Raw genomic sequence first — 24578 nt, forward strand, 5'->3', positions numbered from 1 at the left:
ATCGCCAATCGATAACAGGCCAATAACAATAACAATAACAAAATCAGCTGCACCGTGCCACGCAAAAAAAAAGTATCCAAAAAACAAAGCGAATTTGGCCCTGTTAAAAAGCCGCCCAGCCGTTTGGAGAAGAAAGGATAACAGTTGGATCGACTGGAGCAACGACCCAGCCCCACCCCACCCCCCGACAGCGAAGATGTCGTGGCTGAACAGCAGTCTCAGCACTCTCAAAGGCCAGCTAACCAACTTGGCCCAGGAGGTGCTGGCCGAAACGGCAGGACCCGGCGACCTGGAGTACGAGCATCAGGGAGGATCAGGATCTGGATCAGGATCAGGATCAGGATCAGGAGCAGCACAGCAGGGACATGGAGGAGCAGACAAGACGGCGCTGCAGCTGCTGGCGGAGGAGAAGGATCGCGAGGTGAGATGGCTTCGCTACCTTCTGCCTTCTGCCTATCTAATCCCTCTCCCAATCCTTTCCAGATAGCCGCCCTGCGTCGCGAACTCAGCAGAAACAAGCAGGAAGCCAAAAAGGCTGGAATCCCAACCAGCAGCAGCAGCACATCTTCTCCGGGGGCAAGCCAATTGGTAAGTGAAGGGACCTGCAGCTGCCCACCACCACCACCATTTCCGGTGCCCTCCTCCCACTTCCAGGAAACATTGCACTCCAGTTTGTGGAGTGTGTTTGCCCGGTTTTACTTTATCTCTGGCCACATACATACAATCCACACACATATCCCTGAATTAATATTTAAACTGCGATAAGCTAGGAGTCGGCAATACCCTAGTTTTATCTGTGCCTCTCGCCTTTTTTACCTGATGCCACATTGTGTGTCGCACACGGAGAGAAAAATGTATGTAAAAAAGGGAGTTCTATGAGGAGGAGATCACTGATTTTGTTTGGAAAAAGTGGATATATAATATATATATAAAACTAGTTGGCGATTTCGAAATATTTCCGAATTTCGGTTTTTGTTTTTAGATTTTTAAGTCCAACCGTTTTGACTACCGTTTCAACATCCCGTTTTTTGGGGGGACTTTTTATATTATTACTAATAGATTAAAGGGATTAAAGGATTATTCAATCCGACCTTTGAAAACCAATATTTATAAACCATATTCTTTGCCAAAAAAGGGATATTTCGTAGCATTTTAAAATTGTGCATAAAATACCTATTTTAATTGTTTTTTAGCCTACGTTTTTTCCAGTCGATGAATAACGAAATTATGAAATTTCTATTTGATTTCACATTCGGCTGTATTTGCCTGGCTGTCATAAATCCCTAGTCTCCTTTTCGATCGCCCCATATGCCCGAATGCCCAAATGCCTATTGGCCTTATCTGGGCGTGCGGCTAACCCTATCGCTGCCCTCCATTCGACGGCTGCTTGTTTAATTTACCGAATTATTTCTGATTAGGCAAGTCGCTAAAACGCAACCCTAAGTGCCAGCGATTCCCGATTCCCGATGAAGCTACGGGGTTACGGGGTTGGTTATGCATAGTGTCGTTTAGTGTTATCCGGTTGGGGAAGGGGGGCGATCTCTCGGGGGTTTCATGAAGCACAACTGTACCTGCGACTAAAAAACTTTTAATCAGATTATTATAAGCTCGGATTTGGTTCTTCGGTCTATTCTTTAGATTCTTCAGAACTCAGAATATATATTAATATTTCAAATTTGTACCAAAAATCAAAATCTTCATTTTTCACCTAATAAAATATAGTATTTTGGTCATAAAAATTGAAATAAATATCCAAATATGGAGTGTCATACCTCGCTGAATTTGTAATAAAATCCCCAATCGATCTGCATTTAAACCTAGAAATTTTTCATTTTTGCCAATTTTCGCAAAAAATTATGATGTCACCCCTTATCAAAAAAGTGAAAATTGGGTCGAAAATTGATTTTTGTGAATCAGACGGAAAGTTTACTAATATTAATTATTTGGTTGTTAGCTGCTCAAAACAGTACGCCTTTTTGATTTGGGATCATTTTTGCCAAAGTTACAGCAAAAAATCGATTAGGAAACATGTCAAATTTGCACCCAAAATCAAAATCCTGATTTTCCACCCAAAAAAGTATAGTATTTTGGTCATAAAAATTGAAATAATGATCTAAATATGGAATGTCATACCTCGTTGAACTCGTAATAAAATTCCCTATCAATCTGCATTTAAACCTGAAAATTTTGAATTTTTGCCATTTTTTGCAAAAAATTGTGATGTAACCCCTTACAAAAAATGCAAAAATTGATCAAAAAATTAATTTCCCAGAAAGTGATGAGGATCGTTAGTTTAGGTTGCTAGCTGTTCGAAACAATCGGTCTTTTAGCTGTGAGCCTCGATTTGTCCAAATTATGACTAGAAAACCAACAAAAAAATTGTGATGTAACCCCTTACTAAAAATTAATTTTCCGGTATGTGATGGAATTCGTTAGTTTGGGTTGTTACCAAAAAGGGTATATTTGTTGTATTTGTTGAACTTTAACTTGCCAAATTGCTGTTCATAACTCCGCTCATCGTTATTAAGGCTTTATAAAAACATGTACCTGATTAGCTAATCGCAAATGTAAAAATGATTTCCCATCGAAAATAAGGAACATAAATTATACGAGAAAATTGCATCATTTAATATTTAGAGATAAAATATATACACTTTGCTTATCGGGAAAGGTGAAATCTGAACAGTCGAACGATTGGAGAAATCGATATGGAAAATGGTTATCTGTATTATCTGTTGGTAAAATATTTATATATTTATTGTTAGGAACCTCTTTTTAACATTATAACAATTTTACAAGCCCATGGTTTTTAGATTTTCCCAACTTTACTTTTCCTTATTTTACGTTTTTTGTATAGTATATAGTATCGTTTTCTATGGTTTTATTCAGTTCTTTTTTCTTCACTTGGTATATGTTTTCCTTGATTTTCCCTGCTCGGCTATCTCACATTGACTATCTATTGGATGTTATCTATTGGATCGATAGTTGGGTCACCATATTGTTTTGCATAATTGCGCCAGGCGGCCGGCGATAAGTGTGCCCTCATCTCTGATAACCCATTCCCCAATTCCTCGATTCTCCAATGGATACGACAATCTGCTCCTGCCAACCCATTATCATCCCCATTAGGCGGGCATTTTGGGACATCTGCAGTTTGGGTTATCTTATCCGGGCCAAGCTGGCCAGGATTGAAGGGGTTGGTTGGTTGCTGGCTATCGGGGATCTATAAAAGCCCGGTTCACCTGCTGGCTGCCATTCATTCGGTTCCGTGTGATCGATCCACGTAGGGCCCTTCGTCAAGAAAAAGCCCGCATAAAGTGTTAATTTCTATCCAGTTTTTTATTTTCCCTTCTCATTCGGTGTGCTCAAAAAAAAAATGAAGTATAACGCGATTTGCATTTGAAAATCGTGTGAAATTCTTTATAAAAAAAAACTAGGCCAATCTTTAATTTTTTTGTTGTTTTTTTCTTTGCATTCATTTTTTATTGCCGGAAGTTTCTCGACGACTGCAGTCTTTTTTTTTCGTGTGTTCTGGTGTGTACTTCTTTCGGTCTTTATTTTGGGTGAGTTGAAATCTATGTAGTTTATAAAAAATCCCCATCCAAATATGCAACAGGCAGCGAGAGGGAAATTAGTCTAATTGTCAAATTTAAAAACGCAATGATTTGGTGAGCAGCAGTTACGGCCAGGAATTAAAATCGAAAACCCAAAAACCCTCGACACGAGGCAGCGAACACGCACCTGGCATTGATAATGAGCTAACAAAAAATGGGGAATTAGGGGAGATGTTTAATAGTTTAAATAGACAAATATGCTGGTGAAAATGTTTAGGTTTCTGGTCTTATTGGCTGAAAATAGAAGGTGGAATATCTATATTTTTAGGTAACTTTATTTATTTTACATTTTTCATCAGTTAAAAATATAAAACAGCATTTTATATAACAAATGAATTAGAAATAATTTCACCCTTAATAATAATAATAGTTTCTTTAGTAACGAAAAGGGAAAAGAAATAATTTTTTTAGACATAACATAAAATAATGTGCTCTATTTCGCATTTTTCCTATATTTATAAAAAACTTTATTCAATACATTAGGTTTTGCAATGTTAAGAAAGAAAGTTTGGAAATCTAAAAAAATGAATTCGAAAAAATAGATATTTACGAATATATGTGTTGGTTCGGCACACCAGATGGCGCCACTCAAACACCGGAAACACGCCATATTCGTCATATTGGCTGACTAAGTCCTACTTTACTTATCGCCAGCACACAGTTGAATACATCTGTATATAAGTATATATTTCATTCATATTATGTGGAATGAGCACTCCATATGCATAATCATAATTATCGAACGTATCATGGAACAACTCTCCTGATGGCGTTCATCTTGCACAGATTTCATTAGAGCGGAAATGCTGATTGGTCGCTTGGTTGGCTCACTCGTTTGGGTCAGTGGGTGGGTGGGGGCCTTTGGCAGGTGGTTACTCCATTTTTTTTCTATATTTTTTCTATTTTATTTTTATTTTTGGACACGTCAACCGTCAAGAGCCAGAGCGAAACCGAAACCGAATCGAGTTCCATTTGATAAACGCGGTTTGTTACGCTCGGCCAAACTGTGTCAAATGTGTCCCAGCTGCACTTGTTGCTACCTTATTCTACCTCATTTTACCTCAGAGCCCCCCTTCGAAAACTCTACCCAATAATCGGGGGACTGTGGGCGTTATTTCCTCATTGGCCACGGATCGCTATTTCATCATTCTAAACGTTTTCATTCCTATTTTTTTTTGTAAATTAGACATGGTGGGGCTAAAAAGTCTACTAATTAGAGTCGGCTTCCTGATAGCTAATAAGCAAAAAATGTCCTCCGGAAAGAATTCAGTTTTCTGTAGCCTCTTATAGCAAGAATTTAAATGTTTACCCCTTAGTTTCCACTTACTTTTAATCATATAAATGCTTTAGATTACCCTTATGTGACGCGCTAGTGATCCACATATTTTTCAGAGCCCAACGAGAATCAATTTGTGAAATATATGGTATGATTTGGATAAGGGTTCGAAGCAAAGGTGACGCTTAAAATAAATATAGTTTTATTAAAATAATATCCTTAAAGGTATTGAGTAAATGTAGAAGAAATTTTTCAAATCGTAGCATTCATTATAAAGTTATGAGCAAGTAAACGGATTCAAGTAGTGCAAGCAGTGCAAGCAGTTGCCATTAAATTTAAAATTCACTTTTGAAAAGTAATACTATTTTTTTCACATCTCTATTAAAACTAATAATAATATTAAAACCCTATTCTAAATTTCCCCCGGGGTAACGCTTGGTCCACAGACCATATCTATACCAAATGGTTAATATTTTTTTAATAATGTATTTAATAATCGTAGTAACTATTGTTTGGACCTGCACTTATGGTCAGCGAAATCATTCAGCTATGATGATGACGATGATGATAATGCAATCATCAAATGGCTGCTGCTGTCGTTGGTCGTCGCTGCTCATCTGGGCACGAATGAGAATGACAATTTTTCGAGGCAGTTGTTGTCGTCGGCCAACCACCAACCACCCACAATCCACCCACTGTTTAAAAACCACCCCACCCCACCCCAGTTTCCCAGCAACTGACCCACGGCCAATGAGATGTCAAACGTTGCATGTCGCTAAGTGCAGTTGCAGTTGCAGTTTAAGTTGCTGTTGCGGCCGCTGTTGCTGATGTTGCTTTTGTTGCTGTTGCTGTTGCTGTTGCTGTCAGTGGAGAACTGCAATTATTTTATAACATTTGTTGTTGCTGATGACTGACATTGTTCGGCTGCCCGTGGGTTCCTATAAACAATCAACGAAGCGAGCGGCCAATTTTCACTAACTGCCACCAACAACTTAAATAAAAAAAAATAGAAAAAACTCCAGCGGCAACGGCGAAACGTGGAAAATGGAAAATGAGCTAGAAAATAAGGTGGTATTTTTGGGACAACGAAGTGGGGAATACTCTTTTATAAGTATAAAAATATCTTTAGGATATCATTTGGATTTTCTCCCATTTTTAATTTCCTATTATTTTTGAATTTCTATATTCAATATTATTTCCTATATTATCTTTAGTTTCATCAGGTTTAATACATTGGTAATTCCATTTTACACAAAAAGAAATACGCCGAAATCAAATCGATATTAGCATGGTAAATTTCTGGTATTTAAAACGCATATTGTTTTCTCTCTCTCGGAGATTTCCAGATTTCGGAAAACAGATCCTTTATTTCTTGTTAATAACTCAATTGCATCAAATAGAATCTCATTTAAGTAAATCCACTTTTAGGAAAGAGTATGATAATGCGAAATGAAAAGCTGGCACTTTGGAACAATGCGGGGGAACAGAACGGACCAAAAATCTTGGTCCAAATCAATTTGCTGCCTGTGAATGGGGACTTTAGCTTTAGCTTCCAACTAGTTCTCAGTCACTTCCACTTCCACATCGAAATCCACATCCACAAACCACGTCCATTTCCGTTTCCATTTAGCTTCGCGTGCTTCTAACGAGCCGAGTCAGCATTTGGGGCCTAAATGTCGCTGTCGCGGGGGCATGGAGCATTCAGGGGGCGGTGGGGTGGCTACTCTACTCATTTGCCAGAGTTGCCATGGCCACCAGTGAGTTGCTCAATTGGCGTCGCGTTTAACCTTCGTGTGTAATTGCATGTGTGTTGGAGCCACCTCCTGAGATTTCAGTGATCAGATGCACATGCCGAATTCAGAACTCAGGACAGGGGCTTATTTTTTAATGGGTAAGCAGGAGGGGAAAGAATTTAATGAGGAAGGAAACCCTGAAAAGGGGTTGCCATATGTTTTGAAGCCGAATTTGATTTAATTTATTATTTATTTATAATTCAAAGGGAACGTAAGCTTTTTAATTTGTTTTAAGTCTTCTAGTTAATAAATAAATATTATAAAATAAATGAGAAGCTTTGCTTCATTTGTAGCCCCTTTCTCTTGTAGATCTCTTTACTCAAACACCCCGAAACCCCCTGAAATTCCGTAACAACGCCTATGATATTGGCCAAAATGCATTTGTCACGCAAACTGCTCGACAGATTTGTGGCATTCTTTTGGCTGATTTATATCGAAGATTGACGGATTAGTTAGCCCCTTTGTTTCTCTCTTTTTTTCTTTGGCTCAATTCACATAACCTTCCTCTTGGCCACCACGTTGGCAACCACTTGTTGGAGCTTGTGGCTCTAGGTCAGGTGTCTAAGCCCCCCTCCAAACCCCCCCTTTTAGCAATTACGCAGCGCCACCCCTGTCCCAAAAAGACTGCCTTAAACTGACTGGCGAACAAATGCTAATAAGCATTAAATTATGAAAAGATTTTTCGTTTGCAGGCCAGTCGGGCCGTAAATGACGAAATTTAAGCATCCATATATTTATGGCCCAGAGTTTTTGCACTGGAAAACTACTGGAAAAAAGAGAGGGGGGGGGGCTGCGTTTCGGCGATTTTTATTGGCAAGTCGCGCAGTTGCATAAACACCAGTCAAAACAGTCAACAGTCAAACAAAACAGGCGACAGACGACGACAGCAAATGGAAATATGTTCACCTGTTCGCCAAGGCAGAAGCCACAAAATACAGAAACAACAATTTTTATAAATTTCAAGCAACGAAACTAAAAACTTTAAACTAAAAAAAAAGGGAAAACGAACAAAACTAGAACGCCCATAAAATAGGCGAACAAATTGAGCTAACGAACGCAGCGATTTCCCCGCCACTCTTGGCATTTTCCAATTAGCCATTTACACTGCCTTTTTCAGCTTTTCCAGCAGACCTTAAAAAAAATTAGGCAAAGAAAATAAACCCGTTTTGAAAGGCTTTCGCATACTTAAAGATTAAGCAAAGGTTAAGCAATGGTTAATTTCATCTTTTTTATACTATCTAAAATCCATTTTATAATGCTTAGTTCCAACTCCAAAACTTCCTACCATTTTATTTATTCAAGCATTATCAGTTTTTCAGTATTTCCACAACGCTGTGCATTAATTTTTCGGAAAAAAGAAACACACAGTCTGTTTGCTCTAACTTAAATGGAAATGGGATTTGTTTGCTTACAAGAAAAGTTATTTTCCCCGTCTTCGTGTTTGCCTTTTCATTTAGTTATCGTTAAACGGATCTTGGTTGGCCCAAAACGAGAACAATTGCAGCGTGGCTACAAATATATGAGTAGAAACGGCGACAGGGAAAAATACAGGTAACTAAGGAAGTGAGAAAATCTCAGAGATAAGATCGAAAGATTATGGCTGGAAAATGTGTGGAATATATATGAATATATGAATGATAATAATATGCAAAAACTATATAAAAATAGAAACTATTTTTATTAATTTTTTTAGTAATTCTATTTCTATAATATATTTTTTAAGATAATTATAGAATATTTCCAAAATATTTATATTATATTTCTATAATATTTCTGTAATCATACAAGGTACGATTTTTTTAAAACTTTTATTAGGTAAGAAAGGATAATACAAATAAGGTTACCCAACCTTTCCAAAAATGATACATAAATTATGCAATTCAAGCAGATACATATATCTGAATATTTTCAAATGATGTTGATTTGCTTTCAATATCTTTTCTCATTGCACTCGAAGTGGAGTGCTCGGAACTTTATCCGTATCTTCATCTTCATCCACATCTACATATATTCGCGTCTATGCTCGAGGTGTGCATCTTTGCATCCCAAATGGAACGGTAACGAACGAACTGAACCAACCGAATTGAAGCGCGTTATTTGAATTTGATTTCTTGTCTGAATTTTAACAGCAACGTGTTAAATGAATGCCAACACAAGAGCCGACGCGGTTCGGTCTTCATCTTTCTATCTCTATGTCTATGTCCATTTCCATTTCCATTTCCATGGCATCCGTTGCCAGGTAACTAGTATCTACCCATCCAGAGATACTGGATCGCACCTATCCACCGAGTGCTATGTAGTGCCCATTTACTTCTTCGAACTCTTCGAGTTCTTCTCGTTTCGGATCGGAACCCGATCGATACGATCCGAACCCAACTGCTCCAGATCTAGTTAAACGACGTCAGAGCTTTTGATGTTTCGTCATCGATCGATGGTTGGATGGATGGATCCATCCATGTCCGTATCCGCATCCGCCCATCCGACTATCCAACTATCTGGGTCTCCAGCTGTATCTTTCTCTATTTCTCCTTCGGTGACCGCTTTCTTTAACTTATGCACGTACCGCCTTTGTGTGCTGGTACCGTGTTTTCCACATATTGATCGAACGTGTGCAAATAAAATACAATTTAAATATTTATTATCTTTGCAGTTCGTTAGCATCTTGTATCTGTTTAAGACAGCGCTGTGTAGTTGGGCTAACCTACTTTTTGGAGGGGTAAAAAAGTTTATTTAAAAAGTTCCATATTTCGAGATTAACTTGATTTCAAATTTTTTAATTTACAATAAAAAGTGTAAAATATTTTTTTTAAGTTCTTGTTTTTTTATAGTTAATAATAAAGGTTAATTAGGAATTAGGAAAAATATTAAAAAGATATATATAAAATACAGTTATTAAACACATGGAATATTCATAACTAAAGTACATTAAAACCCCCTTTTAGCTACACCCTTGTATTGGTTAAAAATGTAGAATATTTTTTTTCTTTTGTTTTTATTTTAGTTAATAATAAAGCTTTACAAAAAGTATAAAATATATAAAATACAGTTATAGGTTAAGGACATTAAAATCCCCCTCTTAGCTACGCCCTTGTCTCGGTTTGGTTTCTGTGGCCTCAATACAAATAGGGGTCTTATTTTTTCCCCCCTTCAAAGATGTTTTCTTGGACATATTTCCCCGCCAAAAAACGAAAACCCAAAAGGGAACAAGGAAGAATGTATTATACAATCGATTTGAACAATTGGCGCCACATAGACGGTGACTTTTTTTCAGAGGGGGGTACTGAGGGGGGTCCAAGGCACTTAACGCATGTTAACGCCGCTGTTAACTTGCCCCATTGATATGGATGTGGAACAAGGAAGCTAAGTACAATTGAGGCTAAGGGTCCCCCCTTCGACAATTCGCTTTGCATTCGCAACAGAACGAAATGCATTTGAAAAGCGTTTTTATCTGTGTGTTGGTAGTACTGTGTGTGCCTTGTTGTTACAGTTGTTTTTCCCCCGGCTATTGCTGATAAAAGAAAAGCCCCAAAACTAATTAACGCCTGCAACGTGTTTGCTGCCGGTATATAGAGGTGTATATAATGTTGATAGTGCTCCGACACCGAACCAAAAAGGTGCGAAAGAGATGGCCTCTATGGGTTCTATGTGTGTTTGTATATATATACATATGTATGTTTCTACCTTCATGGGTTGACTGTATTTTTATCTGCTAATTAAACGCAGACGCTCGATTGCGCCAGCAGCAACAAAAACAATACCAAATACGAAAAAAAACACCAGTAATAACAGCCCGCTTAAAGTCAACGACGTGGCCATATGGATCACACTAGAATTCCATATATAAATATACATATAGCCATATTATATAGCCGAAAAAACAATTTCTAATTGTGCTTGCACAGCTAAAAGACCAAATTATGCGGTTTCGTTTTTCTTCAACTCACTCTACATGTTATCTACATGGCATGTAACTCATATCTATATGACAACTTTTAAGGAGTGGTGGGGGAGGGGGGGAGGTGGCGAGGGGCTTATCCTGCCATCCCTTTCTAAGCCAAACCTTTTACAAGACTGTGTGCGTGCGTGGATATCTTGGTTATTTGTTTTCTTTTAACAACTTGCTATCTCTTCGCTCTCGCAACAGGGGAAAAAAAGTACAAAAATTATAGCCACAAGAAATACAGTCCAACGTCATTGGCCATAAAAATATATTTTAAAAATTTCAAAGTTTTAAATGAAATAAATTAATAAATAAAAATAATTCCAGGACTTAAAGTTGTATAAAGAACCAATAAACTTCGGTAAAATCTAACCAATTACCTTTTGTAGGATAAAGCCGAGTTCGATTTTTTGTAATTCTAGAAAATTTTTTTTTAAATTTGTTACCTCATCTTTTGGTAGGAAGTTTTTAGAATAGGTTTTAATAGAGTTTTCCCCCTTAAGTGAATTTATTCATAAACTAAATACTACTACATAATTCAAGTATCTGTAATCTTTGTAAAATCAACAAACTTTCGTAGGAGGGGCCAAGTTCAATCCCTACCCGGTGACTTAAAATATGGGAAATTCTAGAATTTAGTTTCTTTTTTTCAACGATAGATATTAGCAATATAGGTTTTTGTAATGTAATAGTTGCATTTGTTGCAAGATCATGATAGAGTTGTTCGACTGTAGGTGAATTTGACGTGCGGTGCAGTGTCGGTGTGAAGCGGTAGGGGCGGCAGAGCGGCGGCAGAGGCGGTACAGACGACTGAGGCGATCGGAGATCAGAAAGCAGAGAACACACAGCGCTGAGCGCTGAGAACAAACAAAATGAGCAAAATAAGCAAATAAAGCCGTCTCCAGCGGTACAACAACAATAGCTACAACGACAACGACAACGACAACTACACATACATTAACAATTCTTTAAACAACAAAAAGAAGAAGAGGAGAAAAAAAAACGTAAGAAAATAAATAAAAACAACAACAAACGTCGCTTAATTTCAAGTTAAATAGCCGACGCGCATTATTTGAGTTTTGAAATGGAGAGCAAGTCGAAGTTGCTGGCTACGTGTGCATTTCGCTATATATCCATAGCCATATCCCATATACTCATATACCCAAAACCAAACCCAAAGTGAGGTTATGTACGAAGCTCCCATGATAAATGTCTTTCCATTTTATCCATTAACCCCGTCGTCAGTGCTATCTCCCCACCTTATTCGTTCTTTATCTCTGGTTTTATACCTTTCATGTGAATCAGAGTTATGAATCACATTTGAGATAAGACCCCAAATCGTTTACTAAAAGTCCTGCTTTGTCCTGTTTCTAACTCATTAAATCGGGAATAATTATATTGGTATAATGGTATTGATAAAGTAAAGCTAAAACATATGCATATCAAGTAGATTGTTAGGAATTTCTGCCAAATCATGGCTACAGAGCAAAAAAAAAAGATTTTAGAAATAACAACTGTACTCACTAAAACACCTTAACTATTTAGTGATATGAAACTGTTAAAATGACATGATGCAATATGATAAAGAAAGTAATTTGATATGTAGGCATTATCTTTTTGATGGGTTCCCGATAAAGTTCTTAATATTATAGTCCTTTGATTAGATTTATGACATTTGAATTTGAATAATGAAATTCTACTAATCTTAATTCTTAATTATATGTATAATAACTTAACAAAAAACCCTTAAAGGCTTTAATAAATATATTATGATTGGGGATTAGAATGTTTTTATGGTAAATTACTCAGAAAGAGATTGAAATTTTTATTTGTATTTCTTTCGTATAATAAATTTGGAAATGGTTTAGTTTAAAGATTTCATAATGATCCTTTTTCGCGCCATCTAGCAACTCTTTCTCCCTTCCCTCTCACTCTCTCTCTTTCACTCCGACTACGCTTCGTGTCGGGCTTCGTATTTTTTTTTGTAGACCTCGGCTTCGGCTTCGTTTCTAGCTTCGGCTGCAGTTCCGTCGCATGCGATCGCCGGTCGCTGCTGCTATTTCCCTCGGCGCACTGCACACAGCGATCACTCGTCGATCGGTCGCGCAGCGGATTGGACGTGCCGGTATTATCGCTCCGCTTCTGCCGCTCAGTCGCGTCTGCGCCGGCGTCAGTGTTGCCACCCCCTTCGAAAAGCGCCCCATAAAAAAAAGTTTAAAAATCATACAAAAGAACATTCTATCATTCTGAACGTTTAACTATTTTTTTTGTCAACGCGAAACCAAGTGAAAAACCATATTCGACTGTAGTTTTTTTTTCATAAAACCCCCTCTAATTTTTTTTTATTTGTTTTTACTTGTGAACAACGGGAATTACTGAAACCAGGAAAGCGCAAAAACAGAGGCAGAATTTACTGCCTAGCTGCCAAATCGAAATTGAAAATCGCCGCTCAGCTGACGAGTAAAAACTGTAAGTTGTTGCTAAATGTAATTGTTGCCGTCAGTTAATAATGCCCATTAACCGGGGGGCCAAGGGAAGACCAGGGGTCGCCGGAGACTAGAGACTCGAGATCCGAGAGTAGTGACTTGGCTTAAACCTGAGTTATTCCTCGCTTTTTGCCTCATCTTTTTTCCGCTTAAGCCCGCCTTGACTTTCGACTTTTGTCGCATCTTGACATCTCCCCTTATTAACTATGTAATTTCCTCTTCGTTTTATTGCACTGCATACACTAAATTATTGTCTTTATTATTAGCCATTTGGCCAACTCAAAATTAGTAATATTTTATGGGCATATAAATGAAATTATGTATTTTATTGCATAAGGAAAGAACATAGATCATAATTTAGATTCCGTCACTAATTAATCACGAGAAGAGCACGTTTTCTTTTACAATCTTCAGTGCAGAATGATATATTTTAGAGTCTGGCCGAAAAGCCGTCAGTCTGGCGATTTGGAAACGGAATACGGGAATCGGAATTCCTGAGATAAGGATGTGAAACTTTCCATGGGCTGCGTATCAAACGTATCAAAGCTATCAAGGTGTGGGAGCAGCAGCCTAATTGAGTTAGTTCTTATCGCCAGGCAGTAATTTGTCACTTTCGATTAAACGCACATCAGTCAAAAGGGGTTTAGACCATTAAATTTTGATTATTAACTAAATATTTCTTATAACTATATATATCTTGTATTTATATCTGAATATCTGTTGATAATATCTGGTTTCTATTGAAAACATCGATATTGATAATTGATAATATTGATAATATCTGGTTTCTATTGAAAACATCGATATTATCGAATCAATACAGTAAAAATATCGAAAATATCGATCACTTTCAAGCTCTAGTTGATATAACATTCAAATCAAACAATCTGTGTTCGGTTTTATCCCTTTGTGCTTTCTATATAACAAAGAACTTAGCTCAGCATTTCCCAGACCCCTGCAGATCTCCAATTTGCTGACTTAGAATTCCCAGAATGACGACGACCAAAAGTGGAGCACATTCTGATAAGCTCCGATTCCGATTCCTATTCCCATTTCGATTCAAATACCAAATCCCCCGGGTCGCGTTACAAGATCCTAGACCAGTTCTGGAATCGGATCGTATCGCATTGCATCGGATCGAATGATTCAAATACATATAATGGCCGTGCCTCAAGTTAAAAAGCACGCAACCCTCTCTCGGGCAATCGGTTAATGTTTATTTATAAACAAAATACGAAATCCCAGAAATCCCAGAGAAAAAAAAATAACTGGGGGAACTGCGGATATCTTTGTGGCATGGCACCGCGATAAGATAAAGAACCCCGGACTGGGGCTCTTGGAAATAAAAGAAACGTCAGCGGGGTGGCATGACTAAAGCGAAAGCGATTCAAATTAATATTGATCGAGCAGTGTGCTCCACTCATTTTTGTTTATATTTCCCGATAATTGCACACTTTCCGCTATTGCTGATATATATACATTTTTTTTACCCCGGTCAACTTGACTTGAACTTAAGTATTTCGTCAACAGTCAAGCCTCTGTAACTCGAAATTTAAAGGAACCGTTTGAATATTTTTTGAAAACTTTAAAATTTTTTACAATTAAATTAATGGATTATTTTTGTTATTAACAATTTTCTTCTTAATTTTAAAATAATATATTTATAAGTATTATTTTTAAATTCAATTGGAAATACCCAGCATTTTGTAGTTTCTTTCGGTGACTTGAAATTTTATATTGTTCCATATAATCTTACTTTGAAGTTTACTTTTTGGCCTTATCAAATTTCAGCTGTATTTCTTTTATTACGCAAGTGACACATATTTCTTTCTTTTTTTTGGGGAAATAATTTGCGAAACTATTTCTTGCGAACTTCCGGTTGCTAGGCGGGCATTATATTCCACACCCTCCATGAAACCGAAAACCCCGAACACTCCGAAAACTCCGAAAAGCACCGACAACCTGCTGCTTAACCCCTGTGCCAACATTACCATTTTATCTTATCGAGGCGGGACTTTTCGGTGGGTTCGCTCTCGTTTTTATGGTGCGCCCGGCCATATATCTTTCTATATGACCCGCCCATATAGCCTACACATATATCATATCATATCATATCATATGTGGCACGTCTCGAATTGATCGATTGCTCTGTGGATCGCCGATGAAAAGATCGCTGAGCCGCCGGAGAGCGTGAATAATATTACCAATATTTGTTAACGAAACACAAGTGTTTCTGTTCTTTTTTTTCACACCCAAACTACATGGCAGCCATGTTGCAAGTCGTTCTCCGGTCTTTGGTCGCCAGTCTACACATAGAAAAATTTAATATAATTAAATATTAAACATTTTGATATGAATAAAGATCTTATTTTACAATATTTCTTAAAAAATACTAAATTCTGTATTTTAAAACAGTATTTTTATGAAATGATTTAATATCAATTTGATATGCTTGAGTCATAAATTGGACATTAAGGTATAAATGAGCTTATTTCATATAGAATTTTTTCTGTACAGTCTACAGTCTCCATTCTCCGTTTTTCATTCACCGCAGCCTGTTAATGTTAATAACCCAGTTTGCACAAGTGTCTTTTTGGCTCTTCGATACCCTAACCAAATCGAGAGGGTATAATTACAAACTCATGAAATGGAAACGGGAAATCGGAATGCCGGAATGAACAAACAAACAGAAGAGTGGCGGCTTTATATACCCAAGTATTACGAGTCTACAAAATCCGAGAACGGAGTTCCGAGTGTGGGAATGGTATTTCAGTTGGTTTTTCCTCAGGATTCCTTAGGATTGTTAATTGTGCGCGTATGTTACGTATAGTTTTGGGTAAATTATAACGGAATAAAAAGATATATTTAAAATTTATATATATGAAATTAATCATTTTTAAAATGTATTGTTTTTTTATTTAGTTTTGCTCTGAACAATATTGTAAGATCTAATGAGACCATAAAATATTTCCTAATGTGTAACAAAAACACTTGATTTGTTGGTAATATTCACAAAAAGCTTTCAAAAGTATCTCAAATTATTTAATTTATTCAAATGCCTGCGCAAAATGAATCTCTGTGATTCATCTGCCTAAATAGAGAGTTGTGTGTGCATAGACACATGCAAGTCGTTTGAGCTAATTTTAATTAACTTGCCATTTCCACAAATATTTATTTCGTGGCTCGTTTCTCGTTTGTTAATTTCTGTTTTCTGTTTTATTTAACCCATTTTTTTTAACGGCTCCGGCCATTTTGTTGGCGCCCGCTAAGCGGTCTCGTCATGGGTTTTATGGGGATTTCGTTGCTGGGACTGGGGACTAGGGACTGGGACCTTATCGCTAGGGTCGTCAGCGTCGCAGTCGCCGTTGGCAGAGGCAGCGGCAGAGGCGGCGGCAGAGGCGGCCATCTTTGCTCAACTCATCCATAAACTCATTAACGCGCGCATGTCTCACGCGCTGCTTTTGCCGCCGGCACTTGCACCTGTCGCCCCACCTGAGGCGACTCCTCCCCCTCATACACCTCCCCCTCCTCCACCTGCCATTAGCGTCTGTCAATTGACCTGGTTTGCCTATGGGTGGCCAAGTGGGCGACGCATGCGCAACAGGTGCCAGAAGATTCCGATTGGCGGCTAGGATATAATGAGCTTCGAGCTGCGAAAATCGACCAGCCAATCCCCAGTCAAAGATATGCATCAAATGCAGTAGCTAAAATATCTGAAAGTTCCGAGTACAGTTGAGTTTTAAGGCTTTGAGTTTGAAAGTTTTTTAAATAATAATATAAAATAAATTATTTGTAATAATTTAATATAAATAATTCGGGTCACTTGGGGGGGAATAAGTTCCTATCAAAAACCTACAATATACTAAAAGAATATTTGGTAAAAATATGGACCCTGTTGCTTTAACAGTTTGCTCATTTGCTTTGATTCGTCAAAAATTGGAAGGATATTTTTATATATATAAATATAGATTTAGCCTCAAAATGCAGTATCTAAATTATGTGAAATTTTCAAGTACAGTTGAGTTCCAAAGCTCTGGGATTAAAAATAAATACAAAATAATTTATTTTTAATAATTTAATATAAAAAATTGGGGTCACTTGTTTAGAAATAAGTTTCTATCAAAAACCTACAATGTACTAAAATGATATTTGCTAAAAATTTGGACCCTGTAGCTTTACTAGTTTGGTAATTTTCTTTGATTCCTCAAAAACTGTAAGGATCATTTTATATAGATAGATGGATTAACCCTAACAATGCATTTTATTCATCTCTTTCCCCGCAGCAACCGACTGAAGAGCAGAATGTGGAGGACAGCTGGTGCTGGGAGCCCGATGGAGGCGACGAGAAAGGTGGCGGCGGCGCCACAGGAGATTCCGCGAGGAGCAAGGAATCCTCCGATCTCGTGGACATCGCCCTGGGCGCCAACGATGTGGCCCGGCTAAACAATCGCATTGCGGAGCTGGAGCAGCTCAATGCACAGCTGAATGCCTCGCTGGAGGAGCTGGACTCGCAGCACGAGTTGGCCATGCAGGATGTGCTCGAGCACAAGACGCAGCTGGCCACGCAGGTGGCGAATCTCAGGCAGCTGCAGGCCGATCGAATGGTGGAGCACGAGTTGTCGCAGGCCAGGCAGCAAAAGCAATTGGAGGAAGTGCGTCTCGAGGTTACAGTGGCCAAGGAGCAGAAGCTAGAATTGCAACAGCAAGTGGATCAGCAGGCGGAGGAGCTGAAACGCAGCATCCTTGAGCTGGCCGAGATGCAGGCGCTGCTGGAGAAGCGCGGCCAGGATAACACGGAGCTCATCGAACGCGTGCGCCTGGCCGAAAAGGATCTGGAGGATGAGCGGCGGCTGGCCAAGGAGAAGAAGACCTCCGAGTCCTCCTCGTCGAACAGCTCCTCCTCCTCCGCCGGCGGCAAGCACAGCGAGGATGAGTTCATAGTGGTCAGTCAGGGCAACTCCGAACCCGATGCGGACACTCCGCCGCCCTCGAAAGAGAAGCTGCGCGATCGCCTCGTCTCGCTGGAGTCGCAAATCTCCGAGCTCACTTTGGCCAACACCCAAATGCAGGATGCCCAGGTGGAGAAGCAGCTAGGCATCAATTTGCTAACCGAACAGCTGGCGGAACTCGAGAAACGTTTGCGTTTAAGCGAGGCGGAGAAGGAGCAGCTGCAGTTGGATCTGCAGCTGCGCCTCCAGCAGCTCACGGTGCAGAACCAGGAGCTGAAGCTGCACGCCGAGGCCGAGCAGGAGGGCCATGCCCAGGATCTGGAGGAGCAGCTGGGCTCGCTGCGTGAGGAGAACCAGCGGCTGCGCCAGGAGCTGGACGCCAGCATAGCGCAGGCCAAGTTCCGGCAGGCCATTGCCGAGGAGAAGCAGGAGATTACCGATTTGGATGAGACGGAAGCCACCGCCGAACATGGCACCTACGAACTGGATAAGCTGCGTGCTTTGCTCCAAGCCGAACTGGAGGATCGCCTGGCCACCTCGCAGCCCCAACAGAAGTTGGAACGTGCCTGGAATTCGCTCAGCGAGCGTTGGCATCGCCTCGATCTCGTCGAGCAGCGACTGACGCTATGCGAGCACGAAAAGAAGACTTTGGAGGCGGACATCTCGCAGTACATCCTGCAGTGCGACGAGCTGATGAAGAACAACGAGCTGCTGCTCAACGAGCTGGACAAGTACAAGCGCAACAAGCTGGAGACCATCGAGGAGCATCACGAGGAGACCATTGTGCAGCTGGAGGCGCAGCTGGAGGAGGCTAAAAGGGAAGCACAGGATAAGACTAAACTCCTGGCGAGGAATGAGCAGAAGCTGGGAGAGCTGCTCCAGAAAATGCAAGGCCAGGAGGAGCAACTAACTGCTGTTAACCAGGAACTAAGCGAAAAGTCGGGCCAACACAAAGCGCAGCTGGCCAAGATCCAAGCTCAATTGCAAACCGAGCAGGAGAAGCTGCGCGAGCAGCTGCAACTGCAGGACAAACTGGAGCAGCAGAAGGAGCTGATGGAAGTGGATCAGAACCAGCAGTTGAGCAGCCTTAAAAAGGAGTTAACCGAGGTTACCCAGCAACTGGAGGAGTGCCAAAACAAGCTGACTGCCAAGGAGGCTCTCCTCGCGGAGATGCAACAGCAATTGCTGGAGTTGAGCCAAGAAAAGAAGCAGCTGCAAGAGGAATCGGAATCCGAGCAGACCAACCAAATCAGCGAGCTTCGGGCTCAGCTGCTGGCCAAGGAGCAGGATCTAGCCAATCTGCAGAATCTGGCCGCCGATCAGAGCCTCCAGCAGACCATCGATTCCCTGGGAAAGGAAAAGAACGAGCTGATCAAGGCGCTGCAGCAGAAGCACCAGGAGAACACCCAGTACTATGCGGAGATCCAGCGTCTGCAGCCCTGCGAGCAGCAGCTCAAAGAGCTGGCCAGGGAGCGCGAGAAGCTGCAGGATCAGATCGGCTTCCTCAAGGAGAAGTCCGACATACTCACCACCAATCTGCTGACCGAGCAAACCAACCAACGGCTGTTGCAGCAACAGCAGGCGGAATCCCAGGAGCAGCAGGCCAGTGTGCAGCGGGATCTGGAGCGATTGAGGGCCCATCTGCTGGAGGTGGAGGAGCTGCACACCCAGGAGTCCGTGGAGCTGCAGCGCGACCTCGAGGAGTCGCGATCCCGCCAGGCGCTGCTCGAGCAGCAGGTGTCCAAGTCGAGCACCGCCTACACATCGGCCAGGTAGGCAGAAAAAAGGGTCACCTTGGCGGGCGTTCGTTAGTCACACCACCTCACCAATCATAAGCGATAAGCGATCGAAGCTGGCTAATTGCATTCGCCACATGTTCTACTACATGCGATTCCACCCACTGCATCCCCCGGCCAGAATGGCACCAAATTGCATGGTCCGAACCATTTCCGCATGCCTGGCGGTGTTGTGGTGGAAAATCAATTTCGAGTCGCCTGGCCATCGAGCGAGATATTGAGATTTAAAGCTTAAAATATTTCTAAATGATTTGGGTATTGGTTTTTAGAAAGAACATTCTAAAACAGTTGAAAATGCTATACTATATTATGTCAACTTTCTATAACTTTCTTAAAACACTTCCCAATGAGTTGGGTTTTTGATTTTTGAAGAAAACAGTTTAGGGCTTAATATTATTCATTTAAAAATTCTATACGATTTTAGGAAGATGTATCTTCATTATGGGAATTTTTTATAATTATCTGAGCAACTTAAAAAATCGAATATAATAGAATTGAGCTTGGGAAAAGTTTAGTGAAGTGCTTTAAGCATTTAAAAGCAAACCATTTAATTATTTAATTTCTGGCCATTAAATGAGTGAATTTGATTTAATTTTTTGATTTTATATTAAACATATTATTATTAAAGATATTAAAACGAAAAGGTATAAGAGCAATTTCGGTTTAGGTTTTCTAAAAACAAATAGATGATAGGTAAATATTTTTGTATTTAATTTTAGAATGTTCGCCACACTAAATTAGCTCGGTATTTAAAAATTCTGAATTTTTTTAGCCCTAATAATAGTTATATTATTTTTTCTACCGTTTCAACTTTAGTATTCGGGCCAATCAGCAGGCGGAAACGCTGCAGGCGCAGCACGCTCTGCTCCAGCAGCAGCGGGATGAGCTGCTGGCCAAACTGGGCCAGTACGAGGATCGCGAGCTGAAACAGCAGGCGGCGCTGACCAATCTCCAGTGTGCCCTGGAGCAGTTCCAAAATGGTAGACATTTAACTGCTTAGTTTAACTAATAATATTAACTGATAATTCCTTTCCAGACAAAGACCACGACATCGAGATGGCCACGCAGCGCATCCGCCGCGAGATGCAGTCGCAGCTGGACCGGCAAGGTCAGCTGCAATCCGAGATGGGTGCACTGCAGCAGCAGCTGGCGGAGGCCAACCAGGGATTGAGGGCTGCCGCCCGGCTCTCCGATCAACTGGAGGCCGGTCAGCAGACGATCGCCGTGCTGCGGGATGAAGGTGAGTGGTGGGGTGGCCACCTCCCTCGGGATTTTGTTGACTAACCCAATGAAAAAAAGCACCCCCTGGCATGTTCTTAACCCACGGTGTTGCACTCAAAAAAAAAACCAATCTATATTCCCACTAAATCACTCATTTGAAAGAAAGAAAATATAGTATATTTTTATGGGTATTTGTTTGAGAATGAGAGAAGAAAGTATGAGAGTGTGTGCTGTGCTTTAGAGCGAAAGTAAGAAAGTAAGAGATTAAGAGTTTAAGGAAGAGAGAAAAGTGTCCACCTCACACGATTCTCAAAGGTAAATATCAGCTGGTAATTCTGGGAGCTAAGCCTAAATATGAAACACTCGGAATTTCAGTTGGTATCGACTTTTTTGAATTGCATTTTATCACCAAAAAGCGCAAAAACCGAAACCAAACACGCAAAACTAAAAACAAAAAAAAAATTCTACAACAAATTTTAACAAAAAAAAAATAATCACAAAAAAAAAACCACAAAGAAAAAGCAAAGAAATTACTCCTTAGAAACGCACACACCTACGGCACGTGGCAAATAAAAACTGTATTGGCTGTTAACTGCTCACCCCTCACAAAACAGGTAAACGACTAATTTGTCCGCTTGTGTGTCCGTTAAGCAGAACATCGCCCCCCTTCCAACACCTGAACACCCCCAAAAAGTAGTAAAAGTAATTCTTAATAACCCATTAATGTTGCACACTCCTAAAACACAAGAAACCGCTTAAATTTAGGCGCCTTCAATGTTGTGAATTAATTAGAAAATATTTAGTGTATCCCTAAGAATATCTGTGATTTGTTAATATAGAGTGTCGGAAAAATACAAGTATATTTGAAAAACATATTTACATAAATTTAAAATATTTAACAAAATATTAGAGCTTCAAAAAATGGATAATATCGAAGCGTTATTAAAAAAATATTGAAAATATCGATAATTTGTATTTAATATTTATTGTATTTTTCCTCACCTTGCATTTAAAAAACCAGCACAATAAAGTAGAGTACTTAAAGCTTTAACCCCTTGTTGCCCCAATTATTGTCCTTTTTATTTAATCACTTATTTGTTGTTGCCCGCTGCCTTGTTGTTGCTTAACTATTATTGTATTTTGTAGCATTTATTATTTAATTTTATTTAATTTGATTTTATTATGAATATTTGAGTGTTTGAAAACAAGACACAAAACCCAGACACGAGGACCTCTATAAACCGTATAAACCATAAATCGTAAACCGTACCATCCGTTATCCGTAATTCGTAACCCGTAATCCGTACCAAAAAAAAAAAAAAAAAACAAAACAAAAAAAACAATTATATCTGCAGCATTGAATAATCTCAATTTGTAAATGTGAGCAATCTGAGCCATTTGACGCACTCACTTTGCAATTGGAGATTGCTCGAGACTGCGGCATATGCCACATTATTATGTACACACCTTATATAGCCTTTAGCCTATATATATATCTGCCTATATCTACTCTGCATGTCTTCATTTTATGCATATATATACACAGAAAAAAAATTGACAAAAGATCAAATTGATATGTGCTGGTCAATTTCATATTTTTTTAAGATCAAAATGATATGAATAAAGATTATGTTTATCTTATTTTACATTATTTGTTCAAATAATACTAAATTTGGTATTTTATATGATATGATAGAATATCAAATTGATATGTTTGAATCATAAATTTGATATAAAATAAAATAGAATTGATTTAAATTTGATTTTTTTTCTGTGTACCTTTGTATGTATCTTTATCTCCCTATATCTAAATATCGTATGGATATGCTGTCTGATCTGTTTCCGTTTTTCGTATTCTCGTTACCCTCGTTCTTGTATTTTTTTTTATTCGCCTTGAGTTTGTTATTTTGATTTTTGAAACTTTGCATTTTTGCATTGCAATCCCCTGTTGTAACCAAGCAGCCAGTCCAGTCTAGTCCAATCCAATCCAATCCCAACCAGCCGCCGGAGCAGCCGGAGTAACAGAGCCAGCCAACGCGAGGAGCCGAGGAGCAGCGTCTGTACGGTTGAGTATTACATCAGGTACTGGTGTGCCTTAAATCCAACAACCAGTACTTATGTCATACTACGCCGTGCACCGATCGCACTAACCGCATGCCACCAAGAGAAATGAGAAAATTAAACAAAAAACGCGCGCGCTTCTCTCACACGGATGTTACCCCTACCGATTCCACTCACTCACATAGTTACTATAATATTTTAATCCAGCATACTAATCCCAATCTCTGGTTTTCACCCTTCTTGTCGCCCAGTGGAGAGCCTGAAGGAGGCCAATGGCCAGCTGGAGCAGCGGCTGAGCAGCAGCGAGAGCAGCCAGACGGACAAGATTGACAAGAGCCTGATCAAGAGCCTGCTCATCGGCTATGTGGTCAGTGGACATGCCGGGGACAAGCAGCAGGTGCTGCGCATGATCTCCTCGGTGCTGGACTTCAATGCCCAGGAATCGGATAAGGTGGGACTGAATAAGCAGCAGAGCAGCTGGCTGGGCGCCATTCTGGGTGGAGGTTCTAGTCCAGCGGCAGTAGGAGGTGAGTTTGAAAGGAGCCTTTAATCGAAATAAATATTAATTAATTTTATTCTCCCACAGGATCTTCTTCGCGTGGCAATGACAACCTGGTGCAGGCCTTTGTTCAATTCCTGGAGCAGGAGTCACAGCCGCAGGCGCAGCTGCAAACGAGACCCACTCTGCTGAGCATGACGGGTCAGATGGACACGTCCAGCTCCACCGCTTCCGCCTCCACCTCCTCCATCACCAGCACAACCGCTAATCTTCCCCTGCCGACGAATGCGATGAATGCGGTGCCACTGGCAAGTCAGCCGGATGCAGCGACTCCGGGCACACCGCCAGTGGTGGGCGGAGGATCGTCACCCGGCCAGTCCATGGGCTCCAATGAATTTGCGCCCACACGCAACTCCAGCTCGATATTGAAGGACATTCTCAGCGACTCCTGATTGTTGTAGAAAATTCGCATATTTTTTTTATTGAGTAATTTTAAAACATATTTTTATGAAATTCGTAAACGTGCAATCGCGGCGCCTGTATTCCCCCAAACGTATGTCCCAAACGTATATCTCGCTATATATATATATAATAACACATATAATGTATCTATAAAAACCGTGATGGTTACCCTGTACAATGTCTGTGTGTGAGTGTTTATGTGCAACGCTAGCAAACTTGTAAATACATATATGTAATATGCAATTTGAACATGTCATCAGAAGCAGCAGCAGCAGCAGGAGCAGGAGCCCGGAATCTGCCTGCCTGGGACACGCCTTCACAGCGGCCTTGCTAATGACTAGCCGCCAAATAATAAACAAAAACTAAAATGATTGCAAACAAAGTTTTTACAAAATTCAATTGGTTTGGGAGAAGGAGTGGTGAAATTAAAAGTGAATAAGTTAAGCTGCTTTTCTAGTTATATTCTTACTGAAAATACGCG

At 40.0% G+C, this 24578-nt stretch overlaps 1 protein-coding gene and 1 long non-coding RNA gene across 3 annotated transcripts; both read left to right on the forward strand.

Moving 5' to 3' along the window:
* Positions 1–45: 45 nt before the first annotated feature.
* Positions 46–24464, forward strand: Gmap (Golgi microtubule-associated protein). 2 transcript variants are annotated; one of them, XM_070218653.1, is made up of 7 exons: positions 46–421; positions 484–588; positions 17393–19830; positions 20671–20834; positions 20891–21094; positions 23388–23663; positions 23723–24464. In XM_070218653.1, exons 1-7 carry the CDS (start codon positions 197–199, stop codon positions 24085–24087), a joined length of 3777 nt encoding a protein of 1258 aa, XP_070074754.1. In that variant the 5' UTR covers positions 46–196; the 3' UTR covers positions 24088–24464. The 2 variants fall into 2 exon arrangements, with proteins under 2 accessions (XP_070074754.1, XP_017016295.2); XM_017160806.3 differs by lacking the exons at positions 46–421; positions 484–588 and adding an exon at positions 12712–13092.
* Positions 4653–5943, forward strand: LOC138913811 (uncharacterized). The gene is made up of 2 exons (XR_011419653.1): positions 4653–5038; positions 5393–5943. It is a non-coding gene; the product is annotated as an uncharacterized lncRNA (long non-coding RNA).
* Positions 24465–24578: the final 114 nt, after the last annotated feature.

The sequence above is a fragment of the Drosophila takahashii genome, chromosome X (genome assembly GCF_030179915.1).
Source record: "Drosophila takahashii strain IR98-3 E-12201 chromosome X, DtakHiC1v2, whole genome shotgun sequence".
NCBI classification, from domain to species: Eukaryota; Metazoa; Arthropoda; class Insecta; order Diptera; family Drosophilidae; genus Drosophila; species Drosophila takahashii.